This window comes from Triturus cristatus, chromosome 1_2 (assembly GCF_964204655.1).
Source record: "Triturus cristatus chromosome 1_2, aTriCri1.1, whole genome shotgun sequence".
NCBI lineage: Eukaryota > Metazoa > Chordata > Amphibia > Caudata > Salamandridae > Triturus > Triturus cristatus.
The window spans coordinates 519,127,222-519,147,361 of record NC_140580.1 but is presented as its reverse complement, the minus strand read 5'-3'; the positions used below and the strand labels follow the sequence as shown (position 1 = coordinate 519,147,361).

At 43.2% G+C, this 20,140-nt stretch overlaps 2 protein-coding genes across 7 annotated transcripts in view; one reads left to right on the top strand and one right to left on the bottom strand.

Annotated features, from left to right (window-relative positions):
• LOC146867551 (MLV-related proviral Env polyprotein-like) overlaps positions 1–1,238 on the bottom strand; it is a 169,926-nt gene extending 168,688 nt beyond the window's left edge. The window contains exon 1 of one of the 5 annotated variants that reach the window (XR_014961786.1): positions 1,166–1,238. Coding sequence is in view for 2 of the 5 variants with exons in the window: in XM_085606265.1 (XP_085462391.1) it covers positions 1,166–1,222 (57 nt within the window). In the remaining 3 variants the exon portion in view is untranslated. The remainder of the gene's footprint in view (positions 1–1,165) is intronic. The other 4 variants (XR_014961784.1, XR_014961785.1, XM_085606265.1 and 1 more) reach the window with 4 other exon arrangements.
• The window catches only part of EDRF1 (erythroid differentiation regulatory factor 1), a 412,080-nt gene that overhangs the window by 96,036 nt on the left and 295,904 nt on the right, over positions 1–20,140 (top strand). The window contains exons 7-8 of one of the 2 annotated variants that reach the window (XM_085606259.1): positions 2,565–2,666; positions 2,921–3,042. In XM_085606259.1, the coding sequence (XP_085462385.1) occupies positions 2,565–2,666; positions 2,921–3,042 (224 nt within the window). The remainder of the gene's footprint in view (positions 1–2,564; positions 2,667–2,920; positions 3,043–20,140) is intronic. The other variant, XM_085606261.1, reaches the window with a different exon arrangement.

The window sequence follows — 20,140 nt, the reverse complement described above, 5'->3', positions numbered from 1 at the left end:
GGGACCTGCCATCAGCTCGACAGAGTACTTAGAACTGCCGAAGTGGCTGGAAGACGTAAATACCGCCAATATCTAAATCAGGCCCTAAATGATCAAAGACAGGTGGTTAACATGTCCTCCTTGGTTATGGGCTTTACAAATGGTTGTGTTTTACAAAAACAAGGGAATCCAACAATTGGTCTAGGACCTAGGGTACGAGCTATTTTTAGGAATGATGGTCCTTAAAATAGAAACAACTACGGAAAACCATATATATAGAAATACAATGATATCTATACTTGGATTGTCCCACTGGACATCATATTTTAATGAGAAAAGTATAAGAAAACATACAAGTGAGGACATGTGCATCGTAAAAACAGGAAAAGGCTCAGGCAATACATGGAGGCAGGGCCAGAAAGAATTATAACAAGTTAGCCCAACATCCGATATGTAAGAACACTCTTAGCACACATTAATATAAATATATATTTTATGTCGGAGAGTGTCCAGTCGCCGACGTTTCGTTCCCTTTAACTAAATGCTGTAATCATCTTCCGGACTGAGCAATTGAGTGCCTGATGCATTTTGCCTGGCAACTAAGGTTCTGGAAGGGGAAGTAGAAAGGGGGAAGTAGAAAGGAGGAAAAAGAAGGACAGAGTTTTACACGTGGATTGTGAGGCATGCTCTATTTGACTATTATAGGGATTGTGTCTAATCAAGTGTTAATTGCCCGATCATGCGGTGATATACGGCGATGGTATCTTATCAGGGTGCATTAAGGCTCCATGCAATATACAAGGCTATATGCCGGAGAAAGTGTTACCTGGGACTCTGTGTTGAGTCAAGGTAATAATTAATTCACATTTAATTCACAATTCGTGACGTGACGCTGTGGAAATTAAGAAAATAGATCCATGACATTGTGAAATCGATGGGTGTGTTATCAGTGGGTTTGAATAGAATACCAACTGGGATGATCTAGCGTAAGTAATTATTTGCAGTATGTTGGATTCATCAGATTTAACCAGCCATCAGAAAGTGCTGGGGTAAAGTCAAGGGACCGATCTGGGAGAACCAACCAGCGTGTGGCCGGTGGTAATGCTGTAGGAAGAAAGTCTTTATCGTGAGCGGCACGGTGGAATTAAAAATAATTACAGTTGTGTGTATGTTGGAGAGGTCTTACCGTAGGAATGGGGTTCAGATTCCGTGGTTCGGCATGTCGGTGCTGGCCAACGCACATCCGGAAGGGAAAATCGTGGGTGAATAAGAGACAGGTTGACGTGATGACGTGTTGAGTTCGGCATACCGGTGCTTGTACGGCGAGTGCTGATTGAGGGAAAACGAAGGCGGCCATATTGGAGCGGAGTAGGATAGAAATGAAGATTGTAATGGAGAGCTTAAGTTATACTAAAGAATGATATTACACAATGAATAGTAGCACCAGGAATACTGACTATCAATATTTGGCACTGTGACCGCACAGTCGATAAATTAAAGTTAAACAGAGAAATTGGTTCATTTTGCAGTAGTCATGAAGGCAACAATAGGGAACTGTAATTATCGTTAAGGTAGAGATATTACATATTAAGGAATGCTGATTATCAATATTTGGGACTAAAACCGTCCGGTCGACCCAGATTTAATAAACCAAACAAAAGTAGGACATGGAAATCTGTTCATATTTCAAAACATAACATACATAAACATACTTAACATTGGGAAAAGGCAGACACATGTATAACAAATTAAACCAGATTGATCAGTTAGTGTGGGGGTATCGAACAAGGTGTCAAGGGTAGCTAAACAATTGGAGCTACATACAGCGGCCAGGTGAGCGCGCAACACTACAATATTTACAAATGTTCGGCATCTTTAGTAGGAAGGAGTAGAGGTTTTAGTGTTGAGTCAATCAAGGACTTGAAAGAGCAATAATATATGCTGAAGATCAGGCAGATAAGCGTCTTGGGCAGCTGGCTGAGGAACAGAGGAAAAATTCCTTGGGCGCGGGAGCGATAGAGGGGGCAAAGGACTAATGGGTAGAAAAGAGGTCCAGAATCCATGGGCTAGATAATCTTCGGAGTTAGTATATGAATTAAGTAGCATGTCACAGTGGATAATGTTTATTTTAGTATCTTGAAAAATGTATAAAATACATTTTAAAAAGTGCAGCATTTCTATGAACAATGTTATTTGGAATTATATAGTTAAGAAAACAAAGTGGAACATGAATGAACTGCCTTGTAAACAATGTGCCTTACCGAGCATGCCAACATTTCTAAATGAAATATTTGTTGAGCTGCCAATTTCATTTGGTTGTTGAGATACATTTATGTAATAATTTATCAGCTGCTTGTATTAGTCTGCACCTGTATGTTTCTCTCTTCCCTTTTGCCTGTTTAATGTTATTCAAATGTCTATAATAATCAGCCAATGGAAATTAGAGTTTTCTTTAAAGCAGCTGCATAAGTGGAGTCAGTACTGTATTGTGTTTGATTGCTGCTTTCGGCATGTCTACAGTTTTAATCTGGCTGCCTGATAAAACAACACCAGAATCACTCGTTATGTGCTTGAACTTTTCACAGGAAAGTGTGACTCTTGAACCCTTATGTGCATGGGGGCAAGTGTCCTCAGCTCCCAAAGAACAAAACGTTACTCCTTTGTTTAGTGACGGGGAAAACAGTCAGGTATGCTTTTTCTGGCGTCTTGATCTGAAGCCGATTATCCCCAATGTATCTGATCATTTTTTAATTGCGCTTCAAATTGGCATTGTTGAAAAATAAGTCATCTCTAGCAGTAGCTTCTCATAGCATCTGTCAATTTGTGTTCAGCATTAATTATATATGATTTTCATGGTTTTGTTTTTTCTTTGCTTATTTTCTGCATTATCTTCTTCTATTACCAATTATTAGGCACTAATTTTGTTTTTATTTCCATTAAGGGTCTTAAAAATGACTTTTTACGAAATATACTTTGGACATTTGAAGACATTCACATGTTGGTAGGATCCAATATGCCCATTTTTGGAGGAGGAAGATATCCTGCTGTTAGTTTACGTCTAAGGTAGGATTTTTACAGTTTCTCTACAAAATGTGAAGTTGCTTCGTAGTTGTATGAAGTGACTGTGCCTCATTTCCTAAAACTTCTATTGTTTTTCTTTTTTTGGTACTGATCATTCCACAGATCTGGAGGACTGACAGATCTGGTTTATGACCCATAAAATGTATTTTGCTAAGGACATATCAATAAAATTACATGTATGTATTACGTGTCCCTTTCTGCTACCTGATTCTACATATTGATCATTCACTAGGGAGGATGCAATATGTGTTCATGCATTGGGGAATGTTGCCTGTGTATTTGACCTTCACCACCGTTTTCAGACTTTTTCTGCTTCCATTATGTTTAATGCAGTTTTTTAATTGTTTGCCTTAAATGTTCTCCTTCTACTGTGCACGTGCAGAAGATATCCAACAATGCTGAAGAAATTAGTGAATTTCTGAAGAACGTGCAAAATAGTTTAAAACATTTAGTTGTTTTATTCTCCACAGAGACACATAAGTAAATAAAGCATTCTGGTTTATTTGCTTGAGGTTCGTTTCATGGGGCTAACAGTCAGAAGAGCGGTTTACATTGTACAAGGTTTACATATCTTTGCCTGCTGATGAGCTTTTACAAAATGTTGTAGCTAAAGACACATATATGTAGGTGAGAGGTGCATGGAAATTTGAGCATAACACAAGAAGAGGAAGTAAAAGGGAGGAATGGTCTCCGACAACTAGTGTCGGGTAAGGGTTAATGGATGTATTGGTAGAATAGAACACATCTTACATCCTGAAATACATGCATTGTACAAAAATCTCAATCAAGCGAGAGGGGCAGGTCTCTAAACATTGCATTATGATCATAGGTTCTCATCTTAATATTCACATTTGATTTGAAGAGCACTGAATCTTGAGCTGTTTAGAGAATGCTGCGTTGCAAGTAGATTCCTACTTACACATCACACTGTTCATTTACCATAAAATAATTGGTTTTCCACTCATAGACTGTTTTGCTGTGCTTCTCTATAGAGTTCGATCCTACCAGTGTATTTCATGCGAGCATAAGTTATGAAAAAGTCTATGACATCCTTTTTTATGACTTCTAGAAAACCAAAAATTATGTGCTGTAGCACACTTTAACTCACTGTGCTTAAATGTGTCACAACATGGTCCGTGGTAATCATTTGGTAGTTAGGATAAGTGTTTACCTTTAGAGATTTCTGCATTCCTTCTTCTGAGTGGAGGGTGTTATTTTTTTTTTACCTTCACCAATACCATAACTGAAACATGAGGTAGTGAACATGTGCCATTCTTCAGCTACTCACAAAACTAATTATTGATTGCAGAGCACGCACACTTTAGTTTCTGGTTTTTCTCCCACTGTATTTCCCTAATTTTGCCGCAGTTGAAGAAAATAGTATATCTCTGCCTTCTGAATATATAAAAAATGGTTTAGTATGCACAATTTCCCAGCCACTCTTAATCCTGAAACCTCCTCCTTCCCAAGACAAGAGACAAATTTTCCTTATTGTTTCTACAGCTAGGCATTCAGTTGTGATCTCTTGTAATTCTCTCCCAAACATAGAAGACAAAGTGGGTCGAGGCCAATTATTTCTTCCACACAAGTGCCTGATTTAATAACTGGTGTTTTGATGCAGTGTGTGTAGGTTAAAATTGGGTTTCAACTCTCAGGAAGTTTATTTCTATATTCTTAAGAGGCACAGCCACAGAGAGTCCCTAATCGGAGAAATATAGAATCAATTTAAAGGGTTTTCAGTTTGGCCCATTACGATGATGGTGGTATTTAAACATCCGTATATAAGGAGCATCTCAAAAGACTAAGCACAAGATTTTACAAATAATTTGTCTATTTGTAAGATATACCTGTGTTACTACTGGATTTCTACAAGTATTTCCTACTTAACAAGTAGTGCATTGTGATTCAGCACAGAAGAGCTGTAATAAGTTCTTATCTGACCATGTGATCAAAAAAGTTAATTTATTATAAGAGTTTTAAAGGAAGCCGGACTTTACAGCCATTGAGAATATAAACAATAGTCCATGTCCTATCATAGCATGCAGTAGGTAGCGTACAGTCGTTATTTCTGGTTTAGTTTCAGAGAATAGCAGCAAAAGAAATACAAATACATGCAGTTTTTATTAGTTCAGTACCACAGTGAGAGAAAAAGAATTTGGCCTAGCACGATATATCAAATACATTAACCATAGACAGTTAGGCAAGATAAACTTTATTGTGGTTCTTAATTCTGGTCAGCCAGCGGATCATCTTCCTCACTAGATGAAGGGGAAAGAGTCAGTCTGCAGATTCCTGATCTATGAGGAACCACCAACATATGTTCCTGGCCAGCTTTGTCTTCCTGCATTTTTAATGAACATTTTTAAGGGGGGGGGGGGGGTCGTGTTCTTTCAAATTTGGCAATCCTATTAGCTACTTATGCGGCCACCTTTTCAGTGGCAAAAATATGCCATAATTTGAACTGCCAGCGCATATTGAGAGGAGGAGGGTTGGGTTGTTTCCATGCATGAGCAGTAGTATCTGAGATTTCTTAAGTAATTAAATGGCCGTGATAATTTTAATTTACTGAAGTATCTCTGACCAACATATCTAGACCTGTTTGAAAGTGCCATAGTGCCACTTTCACCACAACCTATCCAACATGATTCTTGAGAGCCAAACATTACATGGATTCTAGTTGGGGTGAGATACCAATACATAATAATTTTATTACCATTTTCTTTATGCTGTTTGCAAAAAGATGCAAATATGTGTCAAGGAACCATCATTGGTTTTTGTATCCGCATTGGCCTCTGACAAGTGGATCAGTATTGTAGTTGAGAGCAATAGCTCTTCCCTAATATTTATTCTCGAGGGTAGTCATGGAATGACATATATAGTGGTATGGTTGTGATTTATTTTCTTTTATCTAAACCCAAAGTTTTGTGAAGTCCATATGGACCATATCCAATAAAGGGTGTAACTGTGGTGCCCGAACATAGGATTCCACATTTGGAAAAGAAAGGCCCCCATCATGGATGGATTTAAGTAGGTTTTTCTTGGACAATCTAGGCGACTTGTTTCCCCTCCTGAAAGCTATCAGCTCGTCCTGAAGGGTTTTCAAGATTGGGGGTGGAATCAAAGAGGAAGAGTTTGACAACCGTATAGCAGACATGGTAGGAAGTTCATTTTTATTGCTGCAGTGCATCCAAACCAAGAGAGCTCTAGTTTCCCCCAGCGATAGGGATCCTTGAAAGATTTGTCTAGCACTTGCGGTAGATTCGCAATGCATACCTGTGACAGAGAAAGAAGCCATATTGTTAATCCCCAAGTAATGTAGCTTTGCAGTTGACATTCTAAAGCCATGGATAGAGATTGCTACGGATATGGTATCCAAGGTCTTCAATGCAACCAACCCTGTAGATTGAGGACAGTTTATGAGGAATCCTGAGTCGCCCCCAAACTTTAGAAGTTCTGCCACCAAATTTGCGAGAGGCTGATCCGGTTCTGTATTAAAGAGGAGAATATCATTGATGAAGAGCGCTGGTTTGTAAGTGGAGGTTCTACTTTTACTCTCTTGATAAGTCGTTTTTTTTTTTTATTTGCACTAGAGGTTCCATGGTAAGGGCAAATAAAGATGAGACAAGTCACAGCCCTGTGGTATGTTCCTGCACAGGAATGTGGACGAGAACTTAATTCTATTAATTTTATGTTTAGTATTGGGATTGTTAAGATTTTCCTGTACATAGGTAATGATGGTAGGTCCTAACTATTTTTTGCAAGAGTAGGGACAGGACCCTCTAAATAACCCTATCAAGTGCCTTTTACACGTCTAGAGAAAGGGCATTTGAGATTGTGATCCTGATACGTCATTCAAGTCTAGGACTAGACAAACTTTATATATAGGACTTGTCAGTTTTCTGTAAAACCTGATTGAGTTGGAGGAATCAGCGAGGGCCAGAAACCTTCCAGATGTTGCGTAAGAGTTTTAGTATAAATTTCTACATCGATGTTAAAAAGATCAGGTGGTATGAACCACACTGTTGGGGATCCGTGTTCAGCTTTAAAATAGAAATCATTTCTGACTCTTCCATAGTGTTCATGACTCTACGTGAAGCCAAACGGTGATTAAAAACCTTGGCCATAAGTTCACTTAACAGATCTTTGAACTTTTTTATAAAATGTGGCCATGTAGCCATCCTGGCAAAGCACTTGTAACTGGAAAGGTTACACATAGCTCTCTGTACCTCCTCAGGTGTTGTGTATTTTTTTAAGAGCCTCAATAGCTTTGTGTTGAAAGAGAGATGCCCTCAAATCTCATAAATTGTCCTGTAATTATTCTATGATTTCTTCCCCATACAGCTTTATTTAAAAGGTGTGAAAGTTATGGACAATTTCTTCTGGGATGTCACCAGTTTCCAAGAGGGGTCCAGGGTCTGTTTTAAAGTGTTTTGTGTCATTTGCGCATTTAATTTATAGGCTGATAAGCAGTCCCCCTATCTCCCTTAGCAAAGTATCACAGGTTTGTTCAAAACATTTTGCGGGATGTTTCACCAAGGAACACTTGTTCCAGTTTGCTTCTAGCTTGTTGAAGTTCCTTGTTTTTGTGTCTAGAACCTGGGCGTTCATGCTGAGCCTTAAGATACTCACTTCTGTCCCAGTGTTAAATATTTTTCCCTATTGAGTCGAAAGAAGGTGGTTGCCTTGGAAATGAGGGTACCACATATAACCACCTTGGCTGCATCTCACAACATATTTCATGATACCTGATCTACAGTATTTATTTAGAAATAGTGCTGTACTGTTTTCATTATTGAGCAATCACCAGGTCCTGAAAGGTCTCTCATTCATGGTCCATTGTCTAATAAAAGAGGCGCATTAGAAATGGGTTGACTTTAAAAATATTAGAAACTGGGGCGTGGTTCGATAGGATCTACAGCCCAATGTTGAACTCCTGAACCAGGTGAATACATTCTTGTTCACTCAATAGTCAGTTCTCAAGAATGTCGTATGGACATTTGAATAGAAGATTTAACTTCTATTACCCAGGTGTGAACGTCATCACACATCTGTCAGATGAAGGTTTACCAGGCCCTGTTTCAGAACGGGTGGAGGTTCAACATGTCCGTCCATTGTTCTTGACCAGTATTCCACCAGTGCAATGTAGTATTAAGATTCTCACCCATATTCAGAAAACCCTGAGTGGATAGGGATATGTTGGGGCACAAGTATAAAAAAAAAACCCTCTGTATGCTCGTTCGGTGCATAGATGTTAAAACATGTGTGCTAGGTTTGTGTTAGTGTGCCTGTCACATTAATTAATCTCCTGTCCCTTCCTTCCACAATATTAATTGCGGTAAACGGATTCCTCCTTCTGTATAGTATTGAAACTCCTTTTGTTTTTAGGACTGCTGAGGAGTGAATTTGGACAGAATAAAGAGGTTAGCGTAGATGACATGCATTGTTTGATTATTTCCAACATATACAATAACTTGGACCCAGGTCCAATTGCAAAACATCATACATAAGCAAATCAGCAGAGTAGAAAATTAATATATCATGCATATTGTTCAACTGGATTCCCCTCCGCACCCACCCCCTAGCTAGACCAGTCATTATAGAATTTGCAGCATAGCAGATAATGTCCATGAATGATTTTGCCTTCAGGAAGTTACAATTAGTCTGTAGAATCTTATAATTGGTCCGAATGATCACCGGCCTCTAAACGAGCTACAGTTTCCCTGAGTGCACCACAGAAGTCCAGTGATCTTGATGCTTGTGGTAAAGTCTCTGCCTATAGCTCCCAATAGAGTTGCCATCGCAAGGAGCTTCCTATATTGTTTAGGGGCCTCTCTCACATAACCTAACAATGCCATCATTGGGGTGAATGTCACTGCTACTTCCACTATGATCCCTAAGGCCTGCAGTACCCGAGACCAAAATGCAGTAATTGCAGGGTAGTCCCAGACTAAATGAAAGAAATAATGTATGGTTACCTTTTACTCATTTCTGCTTTTGGTTTTCTCCCAGGGTAGTGTGGCAGAGTTTTGGGCAAGCCACATCCAGACTCCAGTCTTTCCGTAACCTTATCGCCCCAGTTTGAAATGGCAGATAGAGCCAATGGGCTCCTGCGGCACAGCACAATCTTGGTGCTCCTCCCAGGAGCTCAACTGAGAAGCATGGAGGCTAGTCTCCACCCAGGCCACACCGCGAACCCCAAAATAGATACATTTGATAAAATGATGTATCCTCTAGTGTAAGTTAATTGATTAGCTTTATTTACATTAATGAACCTAGTTACATTGTTAGGAGGAAACTAAAAATATTTACCTTACACAAACCTCGAGTCCCATCATGCTTTATTTTATACAATTAATACGCTATTTTCCAAAAAATATATAGGTCACATCTCCCCTAAAACCTACTTTGTAATTTTTGATGTGGCATTCAAGCATCTATAACAGTTCATCTTCTTATATCGAATGGCACCGTTGTAACAGTAAACTCCCAACAGCCCCATAGGAATCCTCTCTCCAAATAACTTCGATCAGGGGTTCTTAATGGTCCAGGGACCTCTCTGGGTCCGCGACATCTACTTAGAGGGTCCACGACTGCTTAAAAATTAAATAATGTCATCAGATTAATAAAGTGTACAATAAAAGAAGCAAAATGTAAAATTGATCATTTTAAAAGGTTCTATAAATGTGAAGGAATTTGAAATATAAGGCCAAAAATTCCTCAGAAAGAATCATGGGAACAGTGCAAGTGCATCATTCAGAATGTAGTATGAATGATGCGAGGCCTCGTTTGAAGTTAGAAAAGCGCCAACTTTCCCATTAAAATTTAGATTTTTAAAAATTGTGTTTGTGAATTAAATAACATATTTTATTATTTGTGTATTTGTTTGATGATTGCATGTTTCCATAATTTTAAGTATTGTTTTGTGATTCAAATAATTGAAATGGCATAGACTGGAATCTCTGGATTCCAGTAAAGACTCAGTGGGGTGGGGGGGTTCTCTAATTTAATAATGATTCAGTGGGGTTCCCCAGATTCCAATAATGATTAAGTGGCGGTCCACAGAATTCAATAGCTTAAGAAGCACTGACCTGAATTCCTTCCATTCTGGAACAGAACGAGTAATTATATCATTGGTATATTTCATGTGCAAGTTAAGATATGTCAGCAGATCATTTATTGTAAATACATTCTGGAGTCCAATCAATTGCTTTCAGGGCTCTAAGCCTCAGAGGACATATAATCTCACTATTCTCATTAGCCATATCAAATAGTAGGTGTTGCCAGTTTAAGAAATTCTCGTTGTGATTGCTCATTCCTCCCCTGAGCCTCTCCATTGCTATTTTGTCCCACAACTTAAAGTACCCATTGAGGGACTTCTTTGTTTCTTTCAGTTCCTAGCAATAACAAGATTTACAGTTACCAACAGTTAATTAATCTGCTTCCAGAACCATGAGTCCATTTCTCTTTATGCTTCGGGTTTCAAACACAGTTCACTTATAACAGGGTCATCCTGTAAGAGAAAACCTCTCTACTCAATCACTGCCCTGTGTTTACTCCAACAAACCTCTGATCTTTCGGGGTGTATTTGTTTCAGCCTGTCTGGCGTCTGCTGCCAAATAGACATCATTTCAAACACTGTTTCTATTTTGTATTTTTGTTTTTCTACGTTTTGTCAGTTATATACTAAAATGCAAGTGACAACAATGGGATACATTTAACTTAACAGAAAACTATAATATTCATGCGCATCTGGATACATTCAACAGGATACAGGTCTTGTAGAATCCATGGGCTGGCATTACACTACAGTTGTTAAGTATGTCTGGAGTTCACAGTATATTGACAACTAATACACCAAGTTCCTCATAAATTTAATGATGATTCTTGCGCTAACCAAAATTAATGGAAACAGTCCCTGAAATCTTTTGGTCGTGACTTTGGGTGTATTGCTTCACTATATATTTCTATCTAACACTGCAATACTTCATATCCGTAAGCGAGTCTGCAAAGCTTGGAGCCACTCTGCTCATCTAGAACATTACACTCATTCCTGGGTCAGGAGTAGAGCAGCACTGACCAAGCGCCTTTCTTGTTTCGGTATACAAGCGGTAGCCCCAAAAAGTGCCAACACAGGGTCTGTATCGGGTTGGATAATATCTACCATAGACTGCAGCGCCATGAACACCTTGGCCCAGTAGTCATGTTAATGTTCGAGGCATGTGGGCTGCTGAATTCATATCTGTGCATAGATCGCCGCCTAGTGTTGGGTCCGGATGTTTGCACGTTGTTGTCCTGGAAGAGTCTTCGAAGTATCCTTGGATAGGTGACTCCTCCCCTGGACTACAGTGCGCATGGGCATCCCCTCCATCCTCAGATTGTTTTTTTCCGCCATTGGGTTCGGATGTGCTATCTTAGCTCAAGTTAGGAAAAAATTTTGTCGAGGCCAAAAGGCCTTTAGTTCGCGTCGGTACTGTTTATCGATCGGTTTCGATACCACCTTGTTAGTTTACTAACTTTCAGGACCGACTTTTTTCGCATCTACCTGCCCATCGACTACTTCGACGATGGAATCGAGGACGCCATTCAAGAGGTGTCCGGTGTGCAATGCGAAGTACCCCCACATCGACGTCCATCCGGTGTGCAACAAATGCCTTTCGCCGGACCACGACGAATCGACATGCATGGCCTGTGCCCGGTTCCGTTCCAAAAAGACTCTACGGAATCGACGAGCGGCGAGGCTCGAAGCGCAGCACGCGGCACCGGCACCAGCGGACATCTTCAACGAGGCCGAAGATGTCGAAGAATTGGAAGTCCTACCCTCCAGTCCCGTTTCCGAGCACGACTCCGGATCGGACGAAGTCGACGAATCACTCTTCCACAGAGGTGAAGACGACACCGAGGTAGGAGACGACGAGGAGGCCTTAGGGGCCGAAGAGAGTAGCTCCAATGATGAACAAGGCCTACCTGTTCAGACCGAAGAAAGCCCAGTGCCACAGTCTATGGCTCCGGTCGAGGGATCGCCTTCGGGCCTTACCCGAGACCCATCCCGCAGTTCTTCGGCCCCGCCCTCGGGCCCGGCCTCGGACATTAAGCGGCAGCCATTACTGCCTAAACCGGCTGGTTTCACTTCTACGAAACCGAAACCGAAAGCAGCACCGGTTCAAACGAAACCGAAACCGAAAGTGGCGCTAGTCGGATCGAGGCCTCCCACGCCTTCGACGCCAGTGAAACGCGTCGGCACCGAGCGCCCCAAGAGAGACTTCGGTGCCGAACTTGAAGCGGGCGACGTCGGAGTCGACGTACGGAAAAAGGCCTTCGGCGCCAACAAACCTGCTCAACTCCCGGCGCCGACGCCGCCGACACCGAGGATCGCACTGCCTGCTACGTCTCGCATCGCTCCCTCGACAACACCAAAGCCTCACGCATCGAAAACGTCGACGGTTATTTCCTCAACTCGACTCGATGATCCACCGGCGCCGAAAAAGTCCACGGCTGCCTCTACGAACCTGGTCGGTGCAAAAGCCTCAAAGGCGCTCCAAACGCGACCCTTTGCGGCACAAAGCAGCAAAACCAAGACTGCCCTCCAGGACCCGTCGGGTTCCGGACCGATCGACGCTCCAGCAGCCTCTTCGGTGCCAGCCAACATTACCTTTGGCTTGCCTCCGTCCACAATCCCGAAAATATTCCAACTCAGGACACGGGTCGCCCAGTCCACGAGTACACCTACCGAGACGTCTCCGGCACGCGTCATCGACGCCAACACTGGCAGAATGATTCTCCACGAGCGGAGAATAACTTCGGAACCACCGTTGGACCCTTTCAGGATCCCACTAAAAAGGAAGCTGCCTCTAGAATCAGAACCTGCCCTTTATGAACCTTTCCACTCATCCTACCAGGAACCACAGTTATTCTCTCCCACACACTCCGACACGGATGCGTTGGAGGACTACATGGAGGACCAAATCCCCTACCGTGGAGACATGGACCCTGACGACCAGCAGGACCCTGATCACACTTGGGGCGACCCAGTGGACCCAGGTGCACCTCTCGATGCACAGGACCCGCAACTCTATGGGGCAAAAACATCTCCCACAGAGGATACTGCAGCCTTCAACGCTCTTATCGAACGTGCTGCCAATAACCATGGGGTGCAGCTTCACTCTGACACCATCGAAGATGACTTTCTTATGGACACTTTCGCATCCTCCGAACGGCATGTAAAGACTCTGCCCATGTTGAAAGGAGTCCTCAAACCAGCCAAGGACATTTTCAAGGAACCCACCAGGGCACCAGTGATAAACCCCAGGATTGATAAGAAATACCGATCAGCACCTGGGGACCCTACTTATATCAGAGGCCAATTACCACTAGACTCCATTGTCGTAGCGAATGCTCGCAAGAGGGCACACTCGCAAACGACAGGTGACGCTCCTCCCCCGGACAAAGAGTCCAAGGTGTTAGAGACCTCTGGCAAGCGAGTTGCCGCCCAGGCTGCCAACATATGGCGCATAGCCAACACTCAAGCGCTCCTTGCTCGCTATGATAGAGCGCACTATGACACACTGGAGCAACTATTCCAACATCTCCCTGACCAGTTCAAGGAAGGCGCAGAAATTCTCATCAGAGAGGGACAGCTACTCACAAATGCTTCCATCAAGTGTGCACTAGATGCCGCTGACACAGCTGCCAGGGCCATAAACACAAGCGTCATGCTGCGACGCCATGCCTGGTTACGAATCTCTGGATTCAAGCCTGAGGTACAAAATAATATACTCAACCAGCCTGTCAACCCCGACTATCTATTCGGCCCAGAGGTTGACACCACCCTTGAAAAGATCAAAAAGGACACGGACACTGCAAAGTCCATGGGCGCCCTCCAGACTCAGTCCTTTCGGAGCGGCTCCTTTCGTTGCCCCGGAAACAAGGGAGCAGGTAGAGGACAGGGGTCACAACAAACGTATAACAAAGGCAATACACAGACCACCTACGATAAAAACACCCGAGGTGGATATCGTGGCTCCAGTACAAAGGGCAGAGGACGCGGCTACGGCAACACCAGGTCCTCCCCCAAAAACAAGCAGTGACGCCCTCTCCCTTCCTCCCGACCACATAACACCTGTCGGGGGAAGGCTACAAAGGTTCCTGTCCACGTGGAACTCCATCACCACGGACAGGTGGGTCAAAGATGTTGTCAAATACGGTTACTGTCTAGAGTTAACCTCCACTCCACCCATAATACCGCCAAGAAACCGTCCTATGTCCTCAGAGCACTTAACGCTCTTACAGCAGGAGGTGCAAAGTATGCTTCTAAAAGGCGCTATAGAGGTCGTACCCGTCCACGAGCAGGGCACGGGAGTGTACTCCCTCTACTTCTTGATACCAAAAAAGGACGGGTCACTCAGACCTATATTAGACCTAAGACCCCTGAACCGGTACATTCTTTCAGAGCACTTTCACATGCTCACTCTCCAGCAAGTCCTTCCGCTTCTCAAGCAGGGAGACTTCCTAGCCACGCTGGACCTCAAGGATGCGTATTTCCACATCCCCATTCACCCCTCACACAAAAAATACCTCAGGTTTACTGTTCAGGGTCAGCATTACCAGTTCAAAGTCCTTCCCTTCGGCGTGACAACAGCGCCCAGGGTTTTCACGAAGTGCCTAGCTACGGTGGCAGTACATCTACGGAGGCAGCACATACACGTCTACCCCTACCTGGACGACTGGCTCGTTCAAGCGAAGTCAGCCCAGCAATGTGCCAGCCACATGTCCCGCACCATTCACCTTCTTCACAGTCTGGGATTCTCACTAAATTACCCAAAGTCCCATCTCCAGCCCGCACACGTACAACAGTACCTAGGTGCGACTATAGACACTCTGGCGGCCACAGCTCAGCCAAATTTAGTGAGGATCAACAGCATGCAACTGCTGATCTCCAAATTCAAACCCAAACACTCACTTCAAGCGCGAGTGTTCATGCAGTTGATAGGCATGATGGCCTCCTGCATCTTCATAGTCCCACACGCGAGATTACATATGCGCCCGCTTCAGGAGTGCCTAGCACGTCAGTGGAACCAGGCTCAAGGACAGCTAAAAGACCTAGTGTTGGTGAGCGGTCGGGCATACATCTCTCTGCATTGGTGGACTCCACAAAACCTTTGCAAGGGCCGACCGTTCCAAGAGCCTGTTCCACAAGTAGTACTGACAGCGGACGCGTCTCTCCAGGGATGGGGAGCTCATGTACTCCACTACACAGTGCAGGGACTATGGACGACACAACAGAAGAAGATGCACATCAACCTTCTGGAACTGATGGCAATCTTCCTAGCCATGAAGGCATTCAAAGTACATCTGTGCAACAAGGTCGTGTTGATCCGGACGGACAACATGACCGCAATGTACTACATACAGAAGCAGGGAGGAACGCACTCTCCACAGTTGTCTCATCTGGCTCAGAGCATGTGGAAGTGGGCCATTCAGAGGAACATGTTCCTCATGGCGGAACACCTCCCCGGCAAGGACAACCAGATGGCGGATCTGCTCAGCAGACACAGCCACCAGATGCACGAGTGGGAGTTTCACCCATCAGTACTCCAGCCGTACTTCCAGCAGTGGGGTCATCCGGAGATAGACCTGTTCGCCACAAGCGAAAACGCAAAATGCCAAAGCTTTGCCGCCAGGTTCCCACATCCGCAATCGCAGGGCAATGCGATATGGATGAACTGGTCCGGCAGATTTGCGTACGCTTTTCCCCCAGCGCCACTGATACCGCTGGTGGCTCGCAAACTCAGACAACACTCCCTGACACTTGTCCTAGTGGCTCCTACGTGGGCACGCCAGCCATGGTACACCACCTTCCTCGAACTTTCCGTGGTGCCGCATCAAAGGCTGCGGATCAAACCCGCTCATTTGACGCAGAACCATGGAGAGATTCAGCACCCAGATCCGCAACAGCTAAACCTGGCAATCTGGCTCCTGAAGTCCTAGAGTTTGGCTATCTCAACCTGCCACCTGACTGTATGGACATCATCAAGGAGGCCAGAAGACCCACTACAAGAGCTTGCTATGCAGCCAAATGGAAAAGGTTCGTCATTTATTGCAGTAATAATGACATTAATCCGCTGGACGCATCCATCCAAAACATCATCTGCTACCTATTACACCTATACCGATGCAATCTGGCGTACACCTCTATACGTGTCCATTTGACTGCAATATCGGCCTATCTGCAAACCAGGCAGCACCTCTCTCTATTCAGAGTGCCTGCCATCAAAGCATTCTTGGAAGGACTCAAACGAGTCATTCCACCTAGTCACCCACCGGCTCCGATGTGGAACCTCAACCTGGTCCTCACACGCCTAATGGGTCCACCCTTTGAACCTCTACACTCATGCGAGATTCAGTTCCTCACCTGGAAAGTAGCTTTCCTGGTAGCGATCACTTCCTTAAGAAGAGTTAGTGAACTCCAGGCACTAACCGTTCGAGAGCCATTTATACAGGTTCATGCCAACAGGGTCGTACTACGTACCAACCCAAAATTCATGCCCAAAGTAATATCGCAGTTCCACATGAATCAGACTATCGAACTGCCCGTTTTCTTCCAAAACCCGCAAACTGTCTCAGAAAGGGCACTCCACACACTAGATGTACGAAGGGCCCTCATGTACTACATCGACAGGACTAAACCCTTCAGGAAGACAAAACAACTGTTCGTTGCCTTTGCCCCGCACCACAAAGGTAACGCCATCTCCAAAGCAGGGATAGCCAGATGGATAGTTAAGTGTATTCAAATCTGTTATCAAAAGGCAAAACGCACATTAACTATTCCACCACGAGCCCACTCAACACGTAAGTTAGGGGCTTCCATGGCTTTTCTAGGAAATATTCCCCTGCATGATATATGCAGAGCAGCCACATGGTCCACTACACACACTTTTACTAAACACTATTGTGTAGATGTGCAGTCAAAACAGTAGGCAGCTGTAGGACAGGCTGTTCTAAAAACTCTTTTTCAGACCGTTGCAGCTGGCACAGGTAGCCGCCGCTAATAGAGGGCACTGCTATACATTCTATGCACAGATATGAATTCAGCAGCCCACATGCCTCGAACTGAATATGCTACTTACCAGTATGCATCTGTTCTTGGCATGTAGGGCTGCTGACATTCATATCGCCCTCCCTCCTCCCCGGCGCCTGTCGCAGCTGCAGCTCTCAGAATTACTGTAAAGCATGGTCATCACTTTCTGTATCTACTCCATCACTGCCACAATGGCGAAAAACAATCTGAGGATGGAGGGGATGCCCATGCGCACTGTAGTCCAGGGGAGGAGTCACCTATCCAAGGATACTTCGAAGACTCTTCCAGGACAACAACGTGCAAACATCCGGACCCAACACTAGGCGGCGATCTATGCACAGATATGAATGTCAGCAGCCCTACATGCCAAGAACAGATGCATACTGGTAAGTAGCATATTCATTATTTTTCATTTACGTTTTGTAACTTAACTGAGGTCACCTAAGAAATGCAAAAATACGTCCAATATAAACATCATTATTGCAACAATAATATTGTCACAGACATTATTGGGACAATAATAAAAACAATCTAAAAGTCACAGCATATAAAGTGCAACTGAAATGAATATCTGCAAGATTGCGATTTACAGTTCATTACAATTCAATCCTAAAGTGTATAAATGCTAATACGTGCATAGGACAGGCTAAAAAAGTCACAACTTATAAAGTGCGAATGGAACGTATAACTGCATAATTAGTATACACAATTCATAACTCAATAATCCAGTACTAAAATACAAATACATGCAAAAGACAATCTAATAAAATCACAGCATGTAAAGTGCAAATGGAATGTATAGCTACATGATCACATTTACAATTCAATACAACTCAGTAGTAAAGTGCATACATGCAAGAATAAAACACATTTAAAAAAACATTTTTAAAAGTTGAAGATTTTTGCACAAACCATTTCAGTTGGGTTGGAGGGTGCAAATAAACATTGACGAGTTCGACTGCGGAATATATATTCTATTTCAAAAAGATTGGTCTCAAGAAGTGGTTACGTGCAAAATGCAAATATGGGCACACACAGAACACATGGTTTAAATCTTGAACATGTTTATGGCAAAGTTTACAGAGTCTCTCTTCCTTCGGTATGCCATCCCAAATTCCTGTGATCTCCCGCTGGGGAAGCGAGTGTAATCATAAGAGCAGGATGATTTTTACAAACACCATGGGGAAGATTCTGTGTAAGGTAGGGTTGAGGAATTTTATATATACTATTTTATATTGCAACCATATACCTCACGTGCTGTGTACAAAGCAAAATATCCCTTTTCGTGCTTTTTCAAATAAGCTTTTTAAAAAGACTTTTGTAAATGGAAAATCCCCATTTTTGACAATCTCAAACATTTCCATTGCTTTTTATAAAGGAGGAATAAGATACACTTTTCTCTCTCATAGTGTGTAAAATTTCATGCTTTAATGTGCTACGAATTGACCCCTTTTCACTTCAGAGCAGGCAGTATACCCACCTCAAAACTGCCGCCCTAACAAGCACAACAATGGAGAGGAACCCAAACTTTAGTTAAAAAACAAATGAGGAATACAAAGAATTAAAAAGACATTTGACACCAAATGCGCCACTCCACTGTGTCGAGAAATGTCCAATGCTACATGTCCATCACTTCACAGGCGTAACTCAATGTAGACGTAATTGTTGCCTTGTAAACCGATAGGACATGAGCAAAGTTCCTTTTCCCGCAGCACTTATACAATCTGTTAATGGTCAAAACTTGGAACAATGCCTTACTTTTACAATGGTTTATATGGTAATTTTTTCTTCTATTACTGGAAACAATCTAGGAGTGGGCGGAGTTGCACTACATGGAATTCTGCGGAGTTGCATAAAAACTCCATTTAATACCATGCAGTTGCGCTCCGCCTTACAAAACAATATTGCCACGTGTTCGATGGACAGCCTTCCTGTATCAGCAGCACAAAACGTCAAAAGAGAGAAAAGGTGCGGCAACACCACAACAGTGGTGGCTGGTGCGACATGATACATGCCAAAAAATACATAACCCGCAAATGCTGAAATGCTGATAGCTCATTGACGAGGCAATGGGGTATTGCTGGTGCTCTCAGCACTGGGCTTTTGTAAGGACGGGATAGCTACAGGTGCTTGGTCGTTTGTGGCAAAAAAATTCAATAATGGGAGAACTGTTCACTGTCATCTTTTGTGAGTTAACTACTTTTGCTGCTTAACCCGCATACATGGTGCAGGATTTGGCTAGTGGTCATGTTGACTGCTAGCTAGCATGGGATGCAGGTTCCGCTGAAATCCGTGCATTACGTAACTGCCGCTACAGACCCTGAGATGGTGTCCCTTCGGGAAACAGACAGAAGGTCCTTTTGTAGAAGTACCTACCGTACACTCACCTGAAAGCCTAAGCTTTTATATCAGTCCAAACAACCCTTATGGTGATTGGTTGTAAAGTCAACCTTATAGACCAGCTATCCTAGTGGTAGCATGGACAAGAGCAGTCTTAGGCTAAACTCTGAATGGCATGTGAAGCCAGCTGTGATACCATATATAATCCCTTGAATACCAAATGAAAGGACACCACAACAGATATATATATATATATAAAATAAAGTGTATTTATTCTAGTCAAACCCTCAGCACTCTTTATGAGATTAGAGGTAAGTACAACACAGTCTTATTTAAGCATACATTAAGTCACACCGGTAAGTAATACAGTTAGGCCCTAGGGGCCACGCAAACCATATACTAAAGAAGTGGTATAAGGACCACTGTCACGGAAATAGGATAGGCCTAGGCCTAGGGAATCGCTGGGGCTACACTACACTAGCAACAGTTAGGAAGTGGGAGGCCCACGGGATCCAGGTGCAGAGTGGGAACACTCACGCGTAATGCGTAAAAGTCGATAGAATTACTAGCAGTTAGAAATTAACAGTTTAAGGACACTTCTGAAGCAGCTAGAGAGTCGAGACTCGGAAACTAGACCCTAGGATAGTCACTACCCTGGTGAGCACC